The sequence below is a fragment of the Scardinius erythrophthalmus genome, assembly GCF_964197995.2.
Source record: "Scardinius erythrophthalmus genome assembly, chromosome: 25".
Lineage (NCBI taxonomy): Eukaryota > Metazoa > Chordata > Actinopteri > Cypriniformes > Leuciscidae > Scardinius > Scardinius erythrophthalmus.
The window spans coordinates 13,650,684-13,671,613 of NC_138245.1; the positions used below are offsets into that span (position 1 = coordinate 13,650,684).

Sequence of the window (20,930 nt, forward strand, 5' to 3'; positions counted from 1 at the left end):
ACAACGTTAGATCGTTTCTGCAATGCAATGCAATGCAATGCAACATGTGTTATCTCTTTAATGAACATGGGAAGGAGTTAGTTTTGGTGTGCAATGCAATACAATGCATGCATTTAGCCTATATGTTATTCTTCAATGCACAACATCGTTGAGACAAACGATCGTTTTGTGCAATGCAATGGAAAATGTTATCCCTTTATGAACATGGGAAGAGGTTAGTTCTGCTGTGCAATGCAATGCAAAAATTGCATAAATGTTATTCTTCAGTGCACATCGTTTGTGCAAAGCAATGCAATGTTGCATAACATATGTTAATCAACATTGCATTGCTTTGCACAAACGATCTAACACTGTGCACGAAAGAATAACATTTATGCACTTTTTGCATTGCATTGCACACCAAAACTAACTCCTTCAAATGTTAATTAAAGAGATAACATTTTGCTTTGCATTGCAAAAAACGATTTAACGTTGTGTATTGAAGAATAACATAAAGGCTATGCACTTTTTGCATTGCATTGCACACCAGAACTAACTCCTTCAAATGTTTATTAAAGAGATAACATTTTGCATTGCATTGCACAAACGATCTAATGTTTGCATTGAAGAGTAACATATAGGCTAAATGCATGCATTGTACACCAGAACTAACTCCTTCCCTTGTTCATTAAAGGGATAACATGTTGCATTGCATTGCATTGTACAAACGATCTAACGCTGTGCACTGAAGAATAACATATAGGCTATGCACGTTTTGCATTGCATTGCATCTAATGTTGTGCATTGAAGAATGACATATAGGCTAAATGCATGTGTTGCATGTACAGCCGAACTAACTCCTTCCCATGTTCATTAAAAAGATAACATATGTTATGCAACATTGCATTTGCTTTGCACAAACGATTTAAGGCTATGCACTGAATAACATTTATTCACTTTTTGCATTGCATTGCATTGAAGGCATCAAATAACATTTGAAGGATTTAGTTCTAATGTGCAATGCAATGCAATGCCAAAAGTGCATACCCTAAATGTTTTTCTTCAGTGCACAACGTTAGATCGTTTCTGCAATGCAATGCAATTCAATGCAATGCAACATGTTATCTCTTTACTGAGCATGGGAAGTAGTTAGTTTCAGTGTGCAATGCAATGCAAAAAGTGCATAAATGTTATTCTTCAATGCACAACGTTAGATCGTTTCTGCAATGCAATGCAATGCAACGTGTTATCTCTTTAATGAACATGGGAAGGAGTTAGTTCTGGTGTGCAATGCAATACAATGCATGCATTTAGCCTATATGCTATTCTTTAATGCACAACTTTTATCGTTGAGACAAACGATCGTTTTGTGCAATGCAATGCAAAATATTATATCTTTAATGAACATGGGAAGGAGTTAGTTCTGGTGTGCAATGCAATGCAAAAAGTGCATAAATGTTATTCTTCAGTGCACATCGTTTGTGCAAAGCAATGCAATGTTGCATAACATATGTTATCTCTTTAATGAACATGTGAAGGAGTTAGTTCGGGTTTGCAGTGCAATAAAATGCATGCATTTAGCCTATATGTCATTCTTCAATGCATAACGTTTGCTCGTTTGTGCAATGCAATGCAACATATTATCTCTTTACTGAACATGGGAAGGAGTTAGATCTGGTGTGCAATGCAATGCAAAAAGTACATGGTCTATGCTACTCTTCAATGCACAGCGTTAAATCTTTTGTGCAATGCAATGCAATGCTACTTGTTATCCTTTTAATGAACATGGGAAGGAGTTAGTTCTGGTGTGCAATGCAATGGCAATGCAAAAAGTGCATAAATGTTATTCTTCAGTGCACAACGTTAGATCGTTTGTGCAATGCAATGCAACTTGTCATTCCTTTAATGAACATGGGAAGGAGTTAGATCTGGTGTGCAATGCAATGCAAAAAGTGCATAGACATTTACTCTTCAATGCACAACGTTAGATCGTTTGTGCAATGCAATGCAAAATGTTATCTCTTTTAATAAACATTAAAGCACAAAAACTTTCTGCATTGCATTGCACAAACGATCTAACGTTGTGCACTGAATTATAACATTTAGGGTATGCACTTTTTGCACTGCATTGCATTGCACAACAGATCTAACTCCTTCCCATGTTCAGTAAAGAGATAACATGTTGCATTACATTGCACAATCGATCTAACGTTGTGCATCGAAGAGTAACATATAGGCTATGCACTTTTTGCATTGCATTGCATTGCATTGCATTGCACACCAGAACTAACTCCTTCACATGCTCATTAAAGAGAAAACATGTTTCATTGCATTGCACGACAGAACCAACTCCTTCCCACGTTCATTAAAGAGATAACATGTTGCATTGCATTGCACAAACGATCTAACGTTGTGCATTGAAGAATAGCATATAGGCTCTGCACTTTTTAAATTGTATTGCATTGCACACCATAACTAACTCAACCCCATGTTCATTAAATAGATAACGTGTGTTGTCGCATTCAACGATCTAACGTTGTGCATTGAAGAATAACGTATAGGCTATGCACTTGTGCACTTAAATACCAGTTCAAAAAAGGTGGTCTGTTATAGTCAGACAGACAGACAGACAGACAGACAGACAGACAGACAGACAGACAGACAGACAGAAAGATATGGTCAGAAAGATAGATAGACAGATATATTAGATAGATATGTCATTTAAACTGATGCAAACAGGGAAAGAGAGTAGAAAACACTTATTATCCTGTCGCCCCCTCTAGTGGACAGCATTGAGTATTACGGCCTTCATTGCTCAGAGAACGCAAGTCAATGGATTTTTTGGGAAAGTAAGTCTGACCAGTGAGAAAAGATATAAGCGAGTCAGACCAGTTTGAGCTGAGTTTGGTGAAGCATTAAAGGCGGAGTAAATTTCTCATAATAATATTACATAATGTTTAAATATATGCTTGCTTTCTCAAAGCCAAAATAATAAAGAAAACTCAGAGAACCATCGACCAATTCAGTATGTAATAAAAGTGTACAAAAAACCCATTGCGGTACTTGTACTTTTTGTATTTGTAGTTTTTTGTAATTGTACTTTTTCGTTCATTCATTATTCTATTTCGGAATGAAAGATGAAATTTAAAAAAGGGTGCAGCTTGGTTTTTTGTTTAAAAGAAAAAAAGCAGAAATGGCTGTATTTTGTTTTCCAAATGTATTGTTGTCATCAAATAATAGTATAAGAAAATTGGACGACATTTCCGATCGTTTTTTAATTTGTAATATTTATTTGTACATCAAGGCGACATCTAGTGTGGTCCGTGTACGTTTTGATAGTTTGTTTTTTCGTTTGAAACACAAAACAAAATAACGAGAAACCAGCTGTTTTTCGTTTGTCGTTTCAAACCAAAAACAAAGAAACGGTAAAAAAAGAGCCGTTCTCCCGTTTTTGGTTCTGAATCCAAAAACGAAAAATGACAAAACCAAAATCAAATAACGGTCCAATTTTGTTTTTTTGAAATTCCTTTTTCCGTTTTTCCGTTTGAAATATAGACAGGTTGGCCACGTGACCCGGAAGTAATGGTAAATATGGCCTATCAAAATAAAAGCCAAGCTTTTAGAACGGTCATTATATGCAGCGCTAACGTTATACCAGAGTAACGTTAGAAGAAGAAAAATCAATTAATAAATAGCCTTATATAATCCTGGACCGGAATAAATATATTAGCAACAGTAGTTTATTACAGCTATTTAATATCGTGCCTATCCAGACATCACCAGTCACGTTTAATGAGCGCATTGTTTGGCTCAATACAGTTGGTAATATAGGTTAACCTAAGAACTTATTGTGTGTGCAGAGTTGTTACTGTTAGCGCTATATTATATTATTAAATTTATATTTAATGTGGTTTCCACCGTAGTGGATAACTGTTCCCCCTTTCTACCAGCAGGTGTTAGTAGTTAAATGACTGACTGTATGGTGTCTTTGCTTTGGTAACTGTCTTAACCATAGATATCGTATAAAGGCTAGATGTCTTAAGGCGGAGTCACTTCCGGCATCACCGGCGGCCATCTTACTACAGGGCTCTGTGAATTAAGGTGAGTGATCAGCATGCACACAAATCCTCTTATCTCGGTGAAATCTTGACGGATTTACAAACGGTTTGGTTTCTTACAAACGTCATTGCCGTGGCTATAATTCTTTCATGGAAGTCCATTTGTATAATTTTTCATATGTATGCAGTTTCATAGCTACATCTCTGACGTTTATAACAAACCAAACCGTTTGAAAATCGGTAGAAAATTGAGCAAGTTATGGTTATTTAAAAGTACATGCACCATGTTACGAGTGAGCGAGCACCCTGTCGTAAGATGGCCGCCGTGTGCGGACGTCGACCTCCATTGGCCAGCAGCGCGGACGAGACATCTAGCCTTTATATGATATGGTCTTAACCCTCTGATGGTCCGCGGGGTCTTTTTGACCCGCAAATGACTTTTGCTCAAATTTAAAAAATGTTCCCTTTGTCCAAATGGTATGAAACCTTCTACGGCTATTAACACTTTCTAGATCTACAAAAAAAAAATAAAAAATTGGAATGATATCTGTTTTTATGCTAGCGTGACAAAATTTGTGACACTCGTGGTCCTCGGGGAACACATCGACAGAAATGACAGAATTAAAGTGGCACACTTCCACCAATTCAAAAAGCATCCACAATGCTGAAATATTTTGCTCACAACAAGCGCACACACACACACACACACACACACACACACACACACACACACACACACACACACATAGATGAATACATTTTTGAGACTATAAAAACTGTTCTCTTATCATTTGTAAAATAAAATCATCCAAAATGCAGTACCACCACAAAAATAAATTGGTGACACTGACACATTAAAAAAAATTGCGCACACACACACACACACACACACACACACACACACACACACACACACACACACACACACACACACACGCGCACACACACACACACACACACACACACACACACACACACACACACACACACACACACAGGAACATTTGTAAGGCTATAATTTCCAAATTATATGGATGATTTTAAAATCATCCAAAATGCAGTACCACCACACAAATAAATTGGTGACACTGACACATTGAAAATGTAAACACACACACACACACACACACACACACACACACACACACACACACACACACACACGCATACACACACAGGAACATTTGTAAGGCTATAATTTGTCAAATAAAATTATCCAAAATGCAGAACCACTACAAATATAAAGTGGTGTGGTCAGGGGCGCTGCTAAGGATTTTGGGCCCCATGAAAAGAATCTTGACAGGGCCCCCAACACAGCTGAGACTTTTTTCATATTAATTTACATAAAATCATGGTTTATGGTATTTTGACTATCATTCTCATATATTTAAGTCAATCAGACAATTGAACTCCATCCCATGTCCACACCCGTAATTTGTCCTCTGTAATACTGCACTACTTCAGTACTGTATAATGTAATGTGTAGCTGTACATGTGTCATATAGTGTATTCACATATATTTATATTTGTATGTATGTGAGGCAAAGCCGTGCACCCGCTGCACCCTGCTCTTTCGAAACGTGCTAACTTGTCGAAAAATGCTACCGTAGAGACCTGGGGCCTCATGTACAAAGCGTGCGTATACGCACAGAAAAGTGCCGTAGGCTACGATCATTGTCACGGGCGGTCCACTAACAATTTAGGCCTACTTACAAACCCACCTTTTCTTGTGAAATATTGGGTAACATACTGTCGACCCTTTGCCTCTTTCCAGGGTTTCCCTAGGTTTGATCACCCCAAATTTAAGACTTTTTTAAGACCTTTTTAAGACCACTTTAATGAAAATTAAGACCTACATCGCACCCATTATGCAGTCGTAAAACACCAGATCAAATCCCAATAATGACTATTACTAACAAATGTTTTAATTAAAAATACATTTATTATAAAAAAAACTCATTCAACAACACACTGCAAAGTGATGTTTTTGGTAAATATCAAACATTCATAACAATAAACAGATAAACTAACTTTTCAAATCAGTCAGTCAATTTCAATTTTTTTTTTATTATTATTATTTTATTTATTAAAACTAATACACTTTGACCAATGATGGAGCTATAATAGACTCTTCTTAGGAGCATAAACAAAACAGCTCCTTTGAAAAAACTGAAATGTAACCTAATATTGTAGTAGTTATAAACAAAGGTCTATTTTTAGTTCAGATTAACATTTGAGGGCAGCAATTGTATTCATAATGTCAAAATAAAACCGACGTAATGTTACTTGAAGCCATTATAGCCTACTATTCCTGCCAAACCTCCATGGTTGCAGTTAGTGTTAGGCTACTACAGTAAATCCATGGTGAATGTTGCAGATCTGTGGACACTGGATAGTTCATTCATGGCACAATGTTTCTTCCTGGTTTCCACGCGCTGTTTGATCCGTTAAAAACGGAGAAATGTGAATGTTTCTCACTAGATCTCACAGCGATGTTATTACTTCTGTGGCGAATTCAAATGATTTATTTACTGGATCTCTTATTACCGCTGTGTAACAGTGTAGCTTGATCAAGATCGCTCGCGCTGCACTGGTCCAAACTGACAGGCACGTGCACAGGTAGGCTCAACCTGTGCAGAGCACATTGCCCTTTTTGCCCTCACACTCCGAAGTGCCCTTTTTTGGTGGTGTTTTTTTTTTTAAATCAATGCTATTGGTCAGCCTTTACGTCTGTCTGTCTGTTTTACAAATATTTAGCCAATGAAAGTTCTTAAACCGAGCTTGTGTAAATCTTATTCGATCCTCAAGCTGTCAGTAAGCTGATAACTCCGCCTCCTCCTGAATCAACTGAAGTTCCACAAGCAGCCGCACAGTAGTCAGCAGCTGAACGAAGTTTTGCGAAGGGTAAATAAATATCTTGTTGTTTGAATAAGTACTACTAAACATAAAGGCTCATATTTTATTTATTTTATGACTCACTGACTGCGACATGTGGGACGTCGCCTGAGAGAGAGGTCTAGGCTAGCATTTGCCATCTAGTCATAGCCAATACATAGCCTAACGCAAATAACTTAAATATCCTGTGCATACAGTAGTATTTCATCTTTTATAAAATGCGATTTTGGCCAAATGTATTTTACAACAGGAAAAACAAACTAGTTTGTAACCTGTTGATGAAAATGTAATGTGATACCGCCTGCGCCGTATTAATGACGGACAAAAAAAAATGCACATTTGCACACATTCGCTGGTCAAAAACTATATATTGATAGGCCTAAGTAATACAACAACATATAATTTGTTTTTAACATCGGAAAATCATAACAGGTGCGCCCCCGCGCTGTTTCGTACTGGAACTTACACAAAGCGATCCTCATCACTAGGTAACATATTTCTAAGAAATTTCTTCTTTGATTTATGATTGCTGATACACTTAATTTATTAACATTTAGGCTAATCATGTTATGGTAATAATATTCAATTATGGTTAATTCAAGGCTGTTAATATGCATGTATTCGCTATCTAGCTAATTTTTAATCTATATTATTCTATACTCTCCGCTCATCCTCACATGTATAAAATGTAGTAAAACATGGTTTATAGGTTATGGTTTATGTAGTAGTAACTAAAAAAAAAAACAAAAAAACATTACAGAAGATCACTGTGAAATCTTTATATTGTATCATGCAGAATGTAATTCATGATGTAATTCATGGCTTCATTTATTTGATCCAAAATACAACAAAAACAGTAATATTGTGAAATATTTTTAGTGAATAAGAGACCTTCAAGAGACCAACATCCCTTGTCCTCCACAGCACAGTATCAAATTTTTGCCATGTAGGCGGATAGTAAAGGTATGGCTATAGTTTCTTATAATCTGGAATTGATTTGGACATAGTTACTCAAATTATATTTCAAAATAGTTTGTCAAAAATACTTGACTCATTGCTCTACCTTCCCCTCTTCTCAATGTCATACATAATCATGGTAACCAAATAATACAAATTAGCTAAACAGAATAGCTAAAAAAGAGAATATGAAGAGTTCAGATGCAAAAGCCTCTAAGTGCCATCTGAAAATTTCTTCTAGAATGATCATTTTTATCAAGATCATATATTTAAGTTCAGTATTTTCACTTAAATGGCAATGAAAATTAGCTATTAATTGTCATTTAAGTGAAATTACTGAACTTAAATATACGAGCTTGATAAAAATTATCATTCTAGAAGAAATTTTCAGATGGCACTTAGAGGCTTTTGCATCTGAACTCTCTCTCTCTCTCTCTCTCTCTCTCTCTATATATATATATATATATATATTTCTCTGCAAAGTTCATAAAAAAGTGCATAAAGTTCAATAAAAAAAAAAACAGAATTTTTTAGCTATTCTGTTTGGTTTTGTAAGCTAATTTGTATTATTTGGTTAACATGTTTATGTATGAGTCAAGTATTTTTGACATATTTCTATAAATGCAATTTAAAAAAGAGGGAGTACACAAGAGCAACAGAAGGTTGCTGTTGTATTTAGGTTAAGAGGCCCTTAAAACCCTGTTTATCTATATTATCTATATTATTATTATGGTTGTTATTAATCGTGAATAAATCTAAAGCTTTTGAGACTATTATTTTGTGTTATTGAATTTGTCATGAAGACGTGACCATTTCTTCCTTTTATGTAGGCTTACTAAATAATTTTGATATAAAAAAAGGGAGGGGGTGCCCTTTTTCAGTTTCAGCACATGCCCCTCAAAAGGTCTGTGCACGGCCCTGATGAGGAACCATCAATCCATAGCATGAAGTAGATGTACTCCTCCAGCCTCCAACAGGGGTCTCCTCGAGGCAAAACAAATCGTATCTCATCATCCAGCCTGCACCAAAATTCCTTCATTAGGGTGAGGTCATCACAGTCAGCGTGGTGGCAAATGTTAATAAACTCCTACATATACCTTTCCAGACAACAGACACCCTGAAAAATAAAAATAATCTTTCCATTTTTCTGCCCTTTAAAGTTGATAGGTGGAACATTGAGGGACACTATATCCTAGTGATGTTACATTTGACACTGAAGCTTCAATCGAGTACGCAGCACAATTTCTCATGAAGCTCCGTGCCGGAGCGCTTACTGTTTTCAGAGAAACACGTGATCAACGAAAAACGAAGCCTCACTTTTTTCCAGTCACGTGAATGCTTCACTTTGCGTGTCGGGATGTTTGAACCCAGACCACTACTCTACAAGTTTTTAGAAGTTTAATTACACTTACTAACATTTTTTTAAATATAAATAAACATATAGTCTATGTTACATGATCATATATTCTGACACATAAACAGCATAGAAACCATAAAATAATTAGACCAACATTTAGGCCTACTGTAGCCTACTTGCATCAAGCAACCCTGTTGGAATTTTTATAATTAGTATTAATATAATTGTTACCTTTATTTTATTGCCACACTTTAATCTGTGAATCATATTATCAGAAAACTGAACATTTGACGTTGCCAGGCTTTTATTTGTGCTTAATGGATAAAACAACGGCGCTGCGCACTCAGTTGCTCATAAACATGGCTGCTATAAATTTGACCTGTCACAAGACAGCGCTGTTTTCGACGATGCTTTGAATCTTGTCCCGAAACATTCAGGGAAAGCCTCAGTGCTTCATGAGGCTTAATTTGCCCATCTCTATTGTCTTCTTTTCTGGTTCCAGTATTCTGTTACGCTTCAAATAACACAAAATAAAGTAGCCTAGATATTTATTAAACAAAAGTCAGGTATAGCTTCCAAACAGAACATTCAATGCTGGACAAGGACTGAAACAAACTAAGGGACTTTAATACATAATGAACTAAATGAAGACAGCTGTGCTCGTTAAATTAATCTCCATGATAACAGATACTGGCGGGAAACTAGAGCAAAGGTAACACAGGAAACAGGTAATTGAGGAATAGAAAACTAAAAGTCCATGAAAATGAGTATTCATTTTATGTTAAAAGTATACGATTTAAGCTGCAACATGGCCTTGCTAATTCAGCAGAAAAGTGCTGTTTGATTTACCGGCTTTGTGTGTGTAAATAGTTTTAAACGGTAAAATTTACAGGTTGTTATATGTAAATATGTTTACATTTTTTTACTGACAAGAATATTCTGCAAAAACGACAGATTTTATTTTACAGTGTACCTAATGTGAGTAAAATGATGATTATTATTATTATTTTCAATTTTGTTAGATAGTACCAAGAGCTTCAGAAAGTTTGAATCCGTGGCAAGAAGTATGTTTTCGTCACAGGCTGTGACTGGCTTCTGAACGCTCCTTGGCCCATCTGGACACGAGCGGAGCCTGTTCTGCGGCAGCATGCCTGAGAGGAGGAGCTGGGAAAATCATGTTCATCAAGAGTGTCCACAGTCCATCTGGAGAACATGAAATGCGCTTTACACTTTTTTTAAGAACTTGGTAATAAAGGCAAGAAATTACACTAGGCTACCATTCAAAAGTTTGGTTTTGGTAAGATTTTGGAAATGTTTTGAAAGCTCTTATCCTCAACAAAGCTGCATTTGTTTGATCAAAAATACAATTAAAACAGTAGGCTAATATTGTGAAATATTATTACAGTTTAAAATAATATGTTTTAAAACGTAATTTATTCATTTGATGGTGAAGCTGAAAAAGTCAATTCATTCTAATATTCTGATTTGGTGCTCAAGAAATGCTTCTATTGTTATTAATGTTGGAAACAGTTGTCCTTCTTATATATATATATATATATAGGCTATGTATATATGTGTGTGTGTGTGTGTGTGTGTGTGTGTGTGTGTGTGTGTGTGTATAAAATATATATATTGGAAACCGTGTAACATTTTTTTTTTCCGGATTCTTTAATGAATAGAAACTTCAAAAGAAAAGCATTTATTTTAAATATATATATTTTTTTGTAACAATGGAAAAAAGTCTTAACTGTCACTTTTAATCAATTTAATTTGTCCTTGCTGAATAAACATAAGCCTATTAATGTCCTGCTGACCCCAGACATTTGAATATTGTGACCAGGTATTAAAAAATTAGATTATAAGAAGATTAAAAAATAAACGGCCTTAAATTCTTCTAAACTTTATTTTAAAAATAGTTTTAATGATCAATTAATGACTAGCTTCCTGCAAAAAAGCACATTTCTTAATGGTAGGCCTACAGTTAGATTTCATGGGTAGCCTATATAGTTTATTTAGCCTATCTATTTTTATCGTTTTATATTTTAAGAGGGAGTGTATTCATTCTGGTGTAACGTTCTTGTGCATGAACCAGGATTCTTCAAGATTAGCGTGATTGTGTAATAATTTCACATAGGAAGCATATTATTTTCACATTTCTGCATTGTCCTTGTTGTACGTATTGCGTATTGTGAACACCTTCCAATGTGTTTAATCTCTATAAAGGTTATGAAAGCGAATTTCTCTGAGATGCCAGATGGTGAACTGCGATGTGGATTGAACATGCCGGCTCAGCTCGTACCTGTTACTCCCCAGGGTGAGATGCACAATTCACACCTGCACCTCTGACTGTCTACTGCTAAAAGTGCTGGTGTTGTAACAGTTGCATTGAGTACAGTATTTAAGTAAAAGTTCCAGATTATAGCCAATAATTGCAGAGACTAAAACCTGAAGATGTTTCAGTTAGTACAGATTTTAGTTAATACATGCATATCGTTTTGACCGAAGTCATTCTCATATGGACCACACTGCTGATATTTGATATATTATTTGAGTATTTGATTTTGACAGCAGCTACAGCCACATTCCCGTTTGTAGCGCAATGGCTCCACCATGTGGCCAGTTGTTAATTTGGCTGCTGGGACAGCAGATCCAAATTTAGACTGTAGCACCAAAACTTTTGCAAATAGGGAGAATGTGACTTTAGCAGAATATCCAGTCAATTTCAAAGGCCTTGCTGTTTAAAATAAATATATGAAGGGGTTGCTCAATCTACAGACTTGCTGAAATTGTGGTGTTTGGTTTTCTAAACATCTCCATTTGGATTATATATTTTATGCACGAGATTTAACACTAAATGCATATGCTGATACATTATCAGTTGTCAAAGACCAAAAATATACTGTTGTGTGAAAAGGTGAGACAAGATAGTCCATCAGCGTTCTGAACTTTTACGTACCAACTATTCTCTCGATTATTTCATGGTATCCCATTTGTCCCAGAATCAATCAGAGATAAATTGTCCTTAGAACGCCATTCTCGTAAAGATGGGACAATGAAATCTATATTTTTTTTTTTTTACTGTAAATAACTGTTTATTCCATAAGTCTATTCCATTGTTTTAATTCAGCAGCTACTCCTTAAAATTAAACAATTGTGAGAATATGAAGTTCATTGTCATTTATATTGACAGTCACATTGTCATTTAGATGTCCAGTGTAAAACGAAATAGAAACTCATTGATTTACATAAGCTATAAGCCATTTACATAATATGCATATAAATACCAGCTGTCATTCTGTTTCCCAATGTCAAAGCTCTGGACAATAAATAAAAGAGATGAACATGTAAAATATTGACATGTTTCAGTCTTCATAGCAGATACAAAATGTACTAGACAGCAGAAGGCACTTTTTTTTTAACAAAGTTGATTTAGAGGCCTTAGAAATTCATGCATCATATGATGTAGGTTCATAGGACAACAGCCAACTTCTTAAAATTAAACAAAAATAGACAAAGAAACAGTTCACGGTAAGACAGTTTTATTTCCATCATTAAATATAACTTCAGAAATGACCAGCGATAAAGATACAATTTGTTTTTGAATGTGACGTTACAAACCAAGTGCTTCCCTCTTTCATTCAACCTGCCCTGACACATTTAAACAGACTCATTTACGAATGCTCCTCAGCCAGTTTCTCTGCCTTCAGGACGACCTCCTCGATGGGGCCCACCATGTAGAAGGCCTGCTCGGGCAAAGGATCATACTCACCTAGGGGAAAACAAACACTATGAGCAACACTGAATAAAAACACATACATATATATATATATATATATATATATATATATATATTATATATTCCCAAAAGAGACTAATAAAAACAGCCAAGACAAATGGAAGGACTTGACTTACCATTGAGAATGGCCTTGAAGCCCTTGATGGTGTCTTTCAGGGGCACCAGCTTGCCAGCATGTCCAGTGAAGACCTCAGCGACTTGGAAGGGCTGGGACAGGAACCTCTGGATCTTACGTGCACGAGCCACTGTGAGCTTATCCTCCTCAGACAACTCATCCATACCCAGAATAGCAATGATATCCTGCAGGGACTTGTAGTCCTACACAGAGAAGAGCAGGAACAAGGTCATGGATTGGAATTCAAAAATGGAGTGAAGTGCTCCGATGAAGCCTTTACTCGTTGGCGCTCACCTGGAGGATCTTCTGGACACCACGGGCTACATCATAATGCTCAGATCCCACAATGTTGGGGTCCATGATACGGGAGGTGGAGTCCAGTGGATCCACAGCGGGGTAGATGCCCAGCTCAGCAATGGCACGGGACAACACAGTGGTGGCATCCAAGTGAGCGAATGTGGTGGCAGGAGCAGGATCAGTCAAGTCATCAGCAGGCACATAGATGGCCTATGAGAAACAATGACGTTGAAGAACATGAAGAGATCCAGGAAGCGGGAGTGTGTGCTGTGCAAACAAAAGGAGGCATACCTGCACAGATGTGATTGAACCCTTCTTGGTTGTGGTGATTCTTTCCTGCATGGTACCCATGTCAGTGGCCAGAGTTGGCTGATAACCCACAGCAGAGGGGATACGACCCAGCAGGGCAGACACCTATGAGAACAGAAGTAAAACCCAATCTATAAAACGCTAATTTCAGACTAACAGAATTCAAGTTTAGACTTCTAAACAATCCCAACACTGACCTCTGATCCAGCCTGGGTGAAGCGGAAAATGTTGTCGATGAAGAGCAGCACATCCTGCCCCTCCTGGTCACGGAAATACTCTGCAACGGTCAATCCAGTCAGAGCCACACGGGCACGGGCACCTGGGGGCTCGTTCATCTGTCCGTACACCAGCGCCACCTAGCGGGAACCAAGAGGACCTCATAACTTACCGCAGTTCTCAAGATGGACCAAATTTAACTACTGTATCAGAGGATATTTAGATCTACAAGTTACCTTTGAGGTGGTGTCCTTCAGGTTGATGACACCAGACTCAATCATCTCATGGTAGAGATCGTTTCCCTCACGGGTTCGCTCTCCCACGCCAGCAAACACGGAGTAACCACCATGAGCCTTGGCCACATTGTTGATCAGCTCCATGATCAATACAGTCTTTCCCACACCAGCTCCACCAAAAAGACCTGAAGAAATGAGAAGGTGCCTTTAGCCCAAAATCAAAACAAACATGTTCTGCTTCAATTTGAATTTTAATAATAAACCGTTCAAAAGTTTGGGGTCAGTAAGATCTTCATCAACATGTTTGGGGGAAAAATACAAACAAACATGCATTTTAAATAAAGTTGAATTGTAACATTGTGAAATTTTACTACAACTTAACTTAATGTCTTAATCTTATTTATTCCTGTGATAAAGTTGAATTTTCAGCATCATTACTCCAGTCTTCAATGTCACATAAGGTTTGTAGGGAATTACAAACCTGTGCACATATTCAAACGCGCATACCAATAGACTCAACTCGTAATACGCATGTGCACGCCATCAGCGTTCTCACAGGTTTCGTGTTTAAAGTCTGTGTAGATTTTCCTGTTAAAACGGTGTCGTATTAGCTTTTCTCATGACTATTTGACAAAGAAATATTTTGTAAAGTTACATTACTCACTTTTGATCAATTTAATGCATCCTTGTGGAATAAGTCTCTAAAAAAAAAAAAAAAAAAAAAAAAAAAAACCCACAACAACAACTTGCAGACCCCAACCTTTTGTATGGTAGTGTATATTCACATACCAATCTTGCCACCCTTGGCATAGGGGGCCAGCAGGTCTACAACCTTGATTCCTGTGACCAGAATCTCCTGTTCGACACTCATGTCTGTGAATTCTGGTGCCTCAGCATGGATGGGGGCAGTCCTGAAGAACAGATCACAATATTTAACTTTAAAAGACATTGCTACAAATATATCTGCATCGATAAATGGACAATTATATACTTTACAAGCGGCATAACAGCCATAAAATTAGCTAGCAAAAACAAGGTTGCTAAGTGCGTTTCATAAATACTCACTGTTTTGTGGAAATTGGTCCTCTTTCGTCAATGGGCTCACCGATGACATTCATGATCCTGCCAAGCGTCTCAGGTCCCACAGGGATTCTGATGGGGGCACCAGTGTCAAGAACCTTCTGACCACGCACCAGTCCCTCAGTACCATCCATAGCAATGGTACGAACGGTGCTCTCCCCTAAAGAACAGAAAAAAACTATTATTTGCATGTACAAATTCATCATGACTTTACATATTTTTGCATTAAACGATCAGTTCCAGTCAAGCTTTAGACATGTTACCCAGATGCTGAGCGACCTCCAGGACTAGCCTGCTGTCACGGCCAGCAACTTCCAGGGCATTGAGAATGGGGGGCAGACCCTCGTCAAACTGGACGTCCACTACGGCACCGATGACCGCAACGATACGCCCGCTGGCGGCAGCAGCAGCGGCGGCAGGAGCGGCATAATCCCTGCCTGAAGGGGAGGAAGAGTAACAGCTGAGGATCACATGCAACTGACATAAGTTACCTATTTGTAATTTAAACCAAATTACAAAAAAATACAAGCTATTCTGAAAGTCGTGTCGATGTAGTTTGTTTATTGACCGGAGAAATCAAAAAAGGCAAATGAATGCACCTAAACAAGACGATGTTCTATAGATAAAGCAGTTAAATCTGCTGGGAACCGCCTGCAATATGCACTTAAAACTTGTGAAGGTTCATAAACGAGGTTGCATCAACTCGTGATCTTATTCCACGTTTATCTGAGCCATGACCTCGCGAGCTGCGAACACAGCTAGCAGCGCGAGCCTCCTCTCCATGACACATAAAGGTCATTCCCTTTTTCCTACCAACCAGAATTAGTTGTTATCATTAAATGAAGTATTCCATTATGGCAGCATATATCTACCACAAATCAACATACACGCAGAGCATCAGGCGAGAGCAATCATTGAAAATATTCCAGTAAAAACTTTGCGGCCTGCACTTGCTGTCCGCATGCTGCCATTTAGCAGTCTCGCGCTGGCGGTGACGTTTGCTGTCAGAAGAGCGGAGTTAAAAACAATCAGTCTAAAAAACAATTATTTCTACTTACGAGAAAACAGTGCTGCTGGAGCTCCGTTGAGGGCCTTCAGGGGGGTCACCCCGGGCTTAAGAGCTTGCAAAACCCCGGTGCAGCAGCGTCCCACAGCTCCCAACATCGTTAAAATGGCTGAAGGTGGAATGGGGCAGAGGCTCGCGAGTTTATATATGGTGCCGCTTGCGCCTCACACTGCGCATGCGTTTCAGACATGGCGACTCGGGAACTGAGCGTCTACGCATGCGTCAGTGCTGAAGGACAGACTGGGCATCGTTACAATGAACTGAAATAGCATTATTCTGTATGTGCAGTGGGGAACCATTGAGCAATGATTTGGACGATTTTGGCCAAATGTAATACCGTAGTGGCCTATAAATATATAAGAGTGCATTTACACAAAATCATGGATCAATAACAGACCGCCTTGGTATTATTATTATGATCTAGAATGCGTTTGTTTAAGACGTAATATCCACAGGTAGTAAGTCTGTGCGTGCTCCACCCACGTCTGTTTTAGAGCACAATAAACATGAATGCTTTTGAACAGATTAGATATAATCGTAAATCGAAATATCAGGGTTTTTTTAACATACATATACACCCAATGTCAGTGACGATTCCTAGCCTATGTTAGCTAGCTTGTGACCTCTAGATGTCGTTGTTGTGTAAACGTTTATCGACTGAACAGTTTTAGAAATTTTGTCAGAATTGTGTATGAGTGACAGAGCTGTCTCTTATTAGTATGTGAATTGCCAATAAGCCCATTATGATTTGTTCTGACAACAAAATAAAACTATGGTAATATTAAACTTTTCATAAAATATTTTTTGGTTCGATTAGATTAAAAAAAAAATCTAATTTGCAATGCATGCAGGGTAGTTAACCCTTTTTAAGGGGAAAACAGGGTTACAAAAAAGTATTACAAAAATTTTAACATTTAGAATTTTACCTAAGTTTAATGTCCAAAACCTAATATTTTAACAAAACGAGAACTGATTTTAACGAAAAAAAATCACAGACCTGCTGTGAGCTACGTACGAGGTTGTATCATGTTTTTATTGAAGTCATCAATTCACTTCTTCAAACTTAAATATTTGTACAGATGCATATTTTGCAATCAGCATCTTCAAAGTAGTTTTAATTAGATTGTCACTCGCAATGCTTCATGGGAATGTAGTTTCCATCATAAAAGCAGTGCAGAGTCTTTTTTTTTTTTTTTTCCAGTGTGTTCCACACAGTTTTGTACATTTTGTCTTTTTTGTTCGAATTGCACATACTTTTTTTGGCTTCAAATAAAAAATGTTAATGTTGGTTATGGTTCATGCTTTAAAGCAACACCAAAGATTATTTTGTACCTTAAAATAATGTTTCCATAATCGTTTCAGTGGTTCAACTCGTAACAGGGTGAACGGCACTTCTGCATTCGCTTTGCGACCCTCTATCAGCTATAACCGCACTATGCAAGTTTGCCAGATCAGGTGGAGGATCTGTAGTTCTAATGAGACATAAGAAACTACAAATTTGACTTGCTTTACGGCAAGCGTTACTATAGCGTTAGCCTACTATAGCCGATAGGTGGAGCCTCTATATAAAATAGCCGTTTCTGATGTCGCAATACATCATACTTTCATAAAATCATGCAACATACTATACCTTGTCTGTGGACATCGTTATTTCCAAAGCCGGTGCTGGATATTTCTTTTACTGTCTATGGGATAAACAAATAGTGTGCGTGCGACGATAGGCTAAATTATTTACGACAGCGGTAATGGACAATTCCGCTTCCAACCTGTAGGGGGACCGAAGAGGAAAAGTGCTTTGGTGTTGCTTTAAAACTCTTTACAGAACACAATCCTATGGTTAAAAAATGAATCAGAAAAAAGAACCAAGCACATTTTTTTGTTCGGAAATCGTACTTTTGTGTACTAAATTACTGACGAATTTACTTGAAGGCTTGATTTCAACGATGACGATGTCAAGGCGGAAAATATTAATCAAGACGATAATTAAACGTTTTTAAATTAATTTAAACATAGCCTACTGTTTACGAAAAAATAATATTATTGCAAGATTATTATAACACTAACGATGTTTTTAGAAGAGGAGTAAAAATGTATTAGCTTTTAGTCTTGTTTATTTTGAAGCCTAAGCTCTCCCAAATGAGACACTAGAACCTTTGCAGGCTACTGTTGTTGATCCAAATCCAATCATTTTATCTCTGGCTGTAAATCGCTTCAGGACTCAAGCTCGAGTCATCAGGTGAGTTAAACTGCTGAACTGTGTAGTTATGTAACCACAACTAATTTCGGAAAATAAATAGAATAGAAATGTATATTTGTGAGTCTCTGTGAGCTTTTTAATTAACCCATCCAGCAACCACATGTATACCTCCGATAATAACATCGACCATGAATAATAATGCTTCCAAAACCATATTCACAGTATGACAGCATATTGTAAATTATAACTTACGATTATAACTTACATCTGCAAATAAATGAAGTGAATGCAAGTAATTTAATAATGTTTTTAATTAAACATGCAAATGATATACTTAGGCCTATTAAAATAATTTTGTTTGTATTTGTGTACTCTACTACACATATAAATATAAAAGTGCATAAAGCCTATATTCATATACAGTCTAGTCATGTCTTATGTCTTAAGTGTCTTTCTGTGTCCTTCTAGTGTAGCATCCGTTTACATCAGTAATGACAGGTAAGTGGTGCTCTACACTCTGCTCTACATTGGTTTCCTCACTGAAGAATAAAATAAGTTTTCCTCTTGTAAATTCTTTGATAACCAATTCATTGAACATTCTATTCATTGCTGGAAAATCACAACCCTGAAAAGCTGTAGGTTGATATAATGTTTAAATCTGAGTGCTGAATCCAGATTGTGAGTCTAGCACAGACGTCGAAGTGATAGTTTAGTCAAAAAATAAAACTCCATCCTTATTTACCCACCCTCATGTCATTCTCAACCTGTATGACTTTCTTTCTTATGTAGAACTCCAAAAAGATTTTTGGAAGAGTGTCTCAGCTGTTTTTTTCCACACATTACAAGTCAAAGAGGTCCAAAACAACATAAGAGCACTTTGACTCAATATGGACAGTGTTGGGTGCACTGTCCACTCTTTAAACTGGTCTTCAGGAAATCAAGGTCACAGACACTGAAGGCAGTCAAAAATTGACATTCTGTCATCATCAACTCACCCACATGTCCATCCAAACCTGTATGTCTTAGGGCTTTTCACACTTGTTCCGTAGGCTATGCAGGGACAGACAGTCACAGAGCACCGTAATCGAACAGGAGTCCTCCTGAACCAAAACAACAAGCTTTTGCTGCTTTCACGCCATGTCGTAATTACCGTGGTTTAGAGATGACAACCAGTGACGTTCTACACAGAGCTGTTCACGTCCCCGGACTAGGAATTACGCTTTTCTATGGCAACACTATCAATGGCGAAATGAATCTGTAGCAGTCAGGTGGTACAAGTCAGAGCTCTAAGTTGTTTACTTTAATTATTGTAATGTTATGTGCTTTGAGACACAAGGTATTTTAACACCGTCTCTCGTGACGCCTTGCCGACTCTGCTGTGCTGTCATGTGTTTAGGAGGAGGTGTGGTTTTGGAGACGCTCTGAAGGGAGGGTGGGATCTTATGCTTTCAAAGCTAACGTTAGCTTGCTATTGCTAGCCTCTCCGAAGTTGCACTACTTTTAGGCCGTGTGTCCACCAAAGCGTTTTTAGCCAGCTGAAAATGTTAAGTGCTCTGCTCACAAGCCAGTGATCCTCTTGCCAGATACATCAGGCCACTCTGCTGCTGTCCAGATTGCTGTTTGTCTTCGTCTGGCATCTCAGCTGAGACCTGTCCAGTATGGGTGACCCTACCAGTAGTTGTGAAGTACCAGTGGCGTAGCTCTCAGCATCACTGATGCACACAAGCCCTCACAGGACGTCAAGCTGCAAACCATGTGAGGGACCATAACCTACCCTAACCCAACTGCTTAATAGCAAATGCATTTCAACAAACCACTCAAAACATCCTAACAACCACATTGATGCATGAAAAACCACTCAGAAGAGTCCAGCAACCGCATAAAACAGGTTAACAGCCTCGCAGAAAACCTTGGCAAACAAGCCAACACACGGGAACCACCCAAAACATACTGAAAACCACATAGCAAGCACTAGAAACCACTCAGAACAACCTAGGAACTGCAATTCAATGCATTGACAATCACCAAAAACATCCAAACAACCACACCGCAATGTGCAAAACACTTACTCTACAAAATAAACCTTATACTCTATAATTATAAACTTACTCTACAAATTATAAGCTTACTCTATAACTATATACAGTATTTACATACGTAGGTCCCGCTGTGTGGTACTCCGGGCTCTACGTGACACTAATGCCTCAGTGTCTGGGTTTCTTTCTTCTGGGTTCCTCTGGCAGGGGCTCTTCACTGATGTCCACGTGGATGTGAGGTGCGAAGCTTCTGTTGGTTGCAGAGAAGCTCTCGGTAATCAGTACGCGTCCGTCAGGCTGCTCTGTCTCCACCAGTGAAGGGCAGTTGAGTGTCTC

The 20,930-nt window shown here is 37.8% G+C and overlaps 1 protein-coding gene across 1 annotated transcript; it reads right to left on the bottom strand.

The window, feature by feature from the left end:
* Window positions 1-12,768: 12,768 nt before the first annotated feature.
* Window positions 12,769-16,538, bottom strand: atp5f1b (ATP synthase F1 subunit beta). Its single transcript, XM_081357830.1, has 10 exons — window positions 16,354-16,538; window positions 15,559-15,732; window positions 15,281-15,455; window positions 15,005-15,126; window positions 14,216-14,400; window positions 13,961-14,119; window positions 13,746-13,868; window positions 13,452-13,664; window positions 13,159-13,360; window positions 12,769-13,015 (listed from the first exon to the last, which is right to left on the bottom strand). Exons 1-10 carry the CDS (start codon window positions 16,457-16,459, stop codon window positions 12,918-12,920), a joined length of 1,557 nt encoding a protein of 518 aa, XP_081213956.1. The 5' UTR covers window positions 16,460-16,538; the 3' UTR covers window positions 12,769-12,917.
* Window positions 16,539-20,930: the final 4,392 nt, after the last annotated feature.

Bases quoted from the DNA above. Each gene is read 5' to 3' on its own strand.
- atp5f1b (XM_081357830.1), bottom strand. From the start codon at position 16,459: ATGTTGGGAGCTGTGGGACGCTGCTGCACCGGGGTTTTGCAAGCTCTT. The intron at 15,456-15,558 runs GTAACATGTCTA...TCTGTTCTTTAG, and splicing joins GGAGGTCGCTCAGCATCTGG to GGGAGAGCACCGTTCGTACC. The intron at 13,869-13,960 runs GTCAGTGTTGGG...CTGTTCTCATAG, and splicing joins TCACCCAGGCTGGATCAGAG to GTGTCTGCCCTGCTGGGTCG.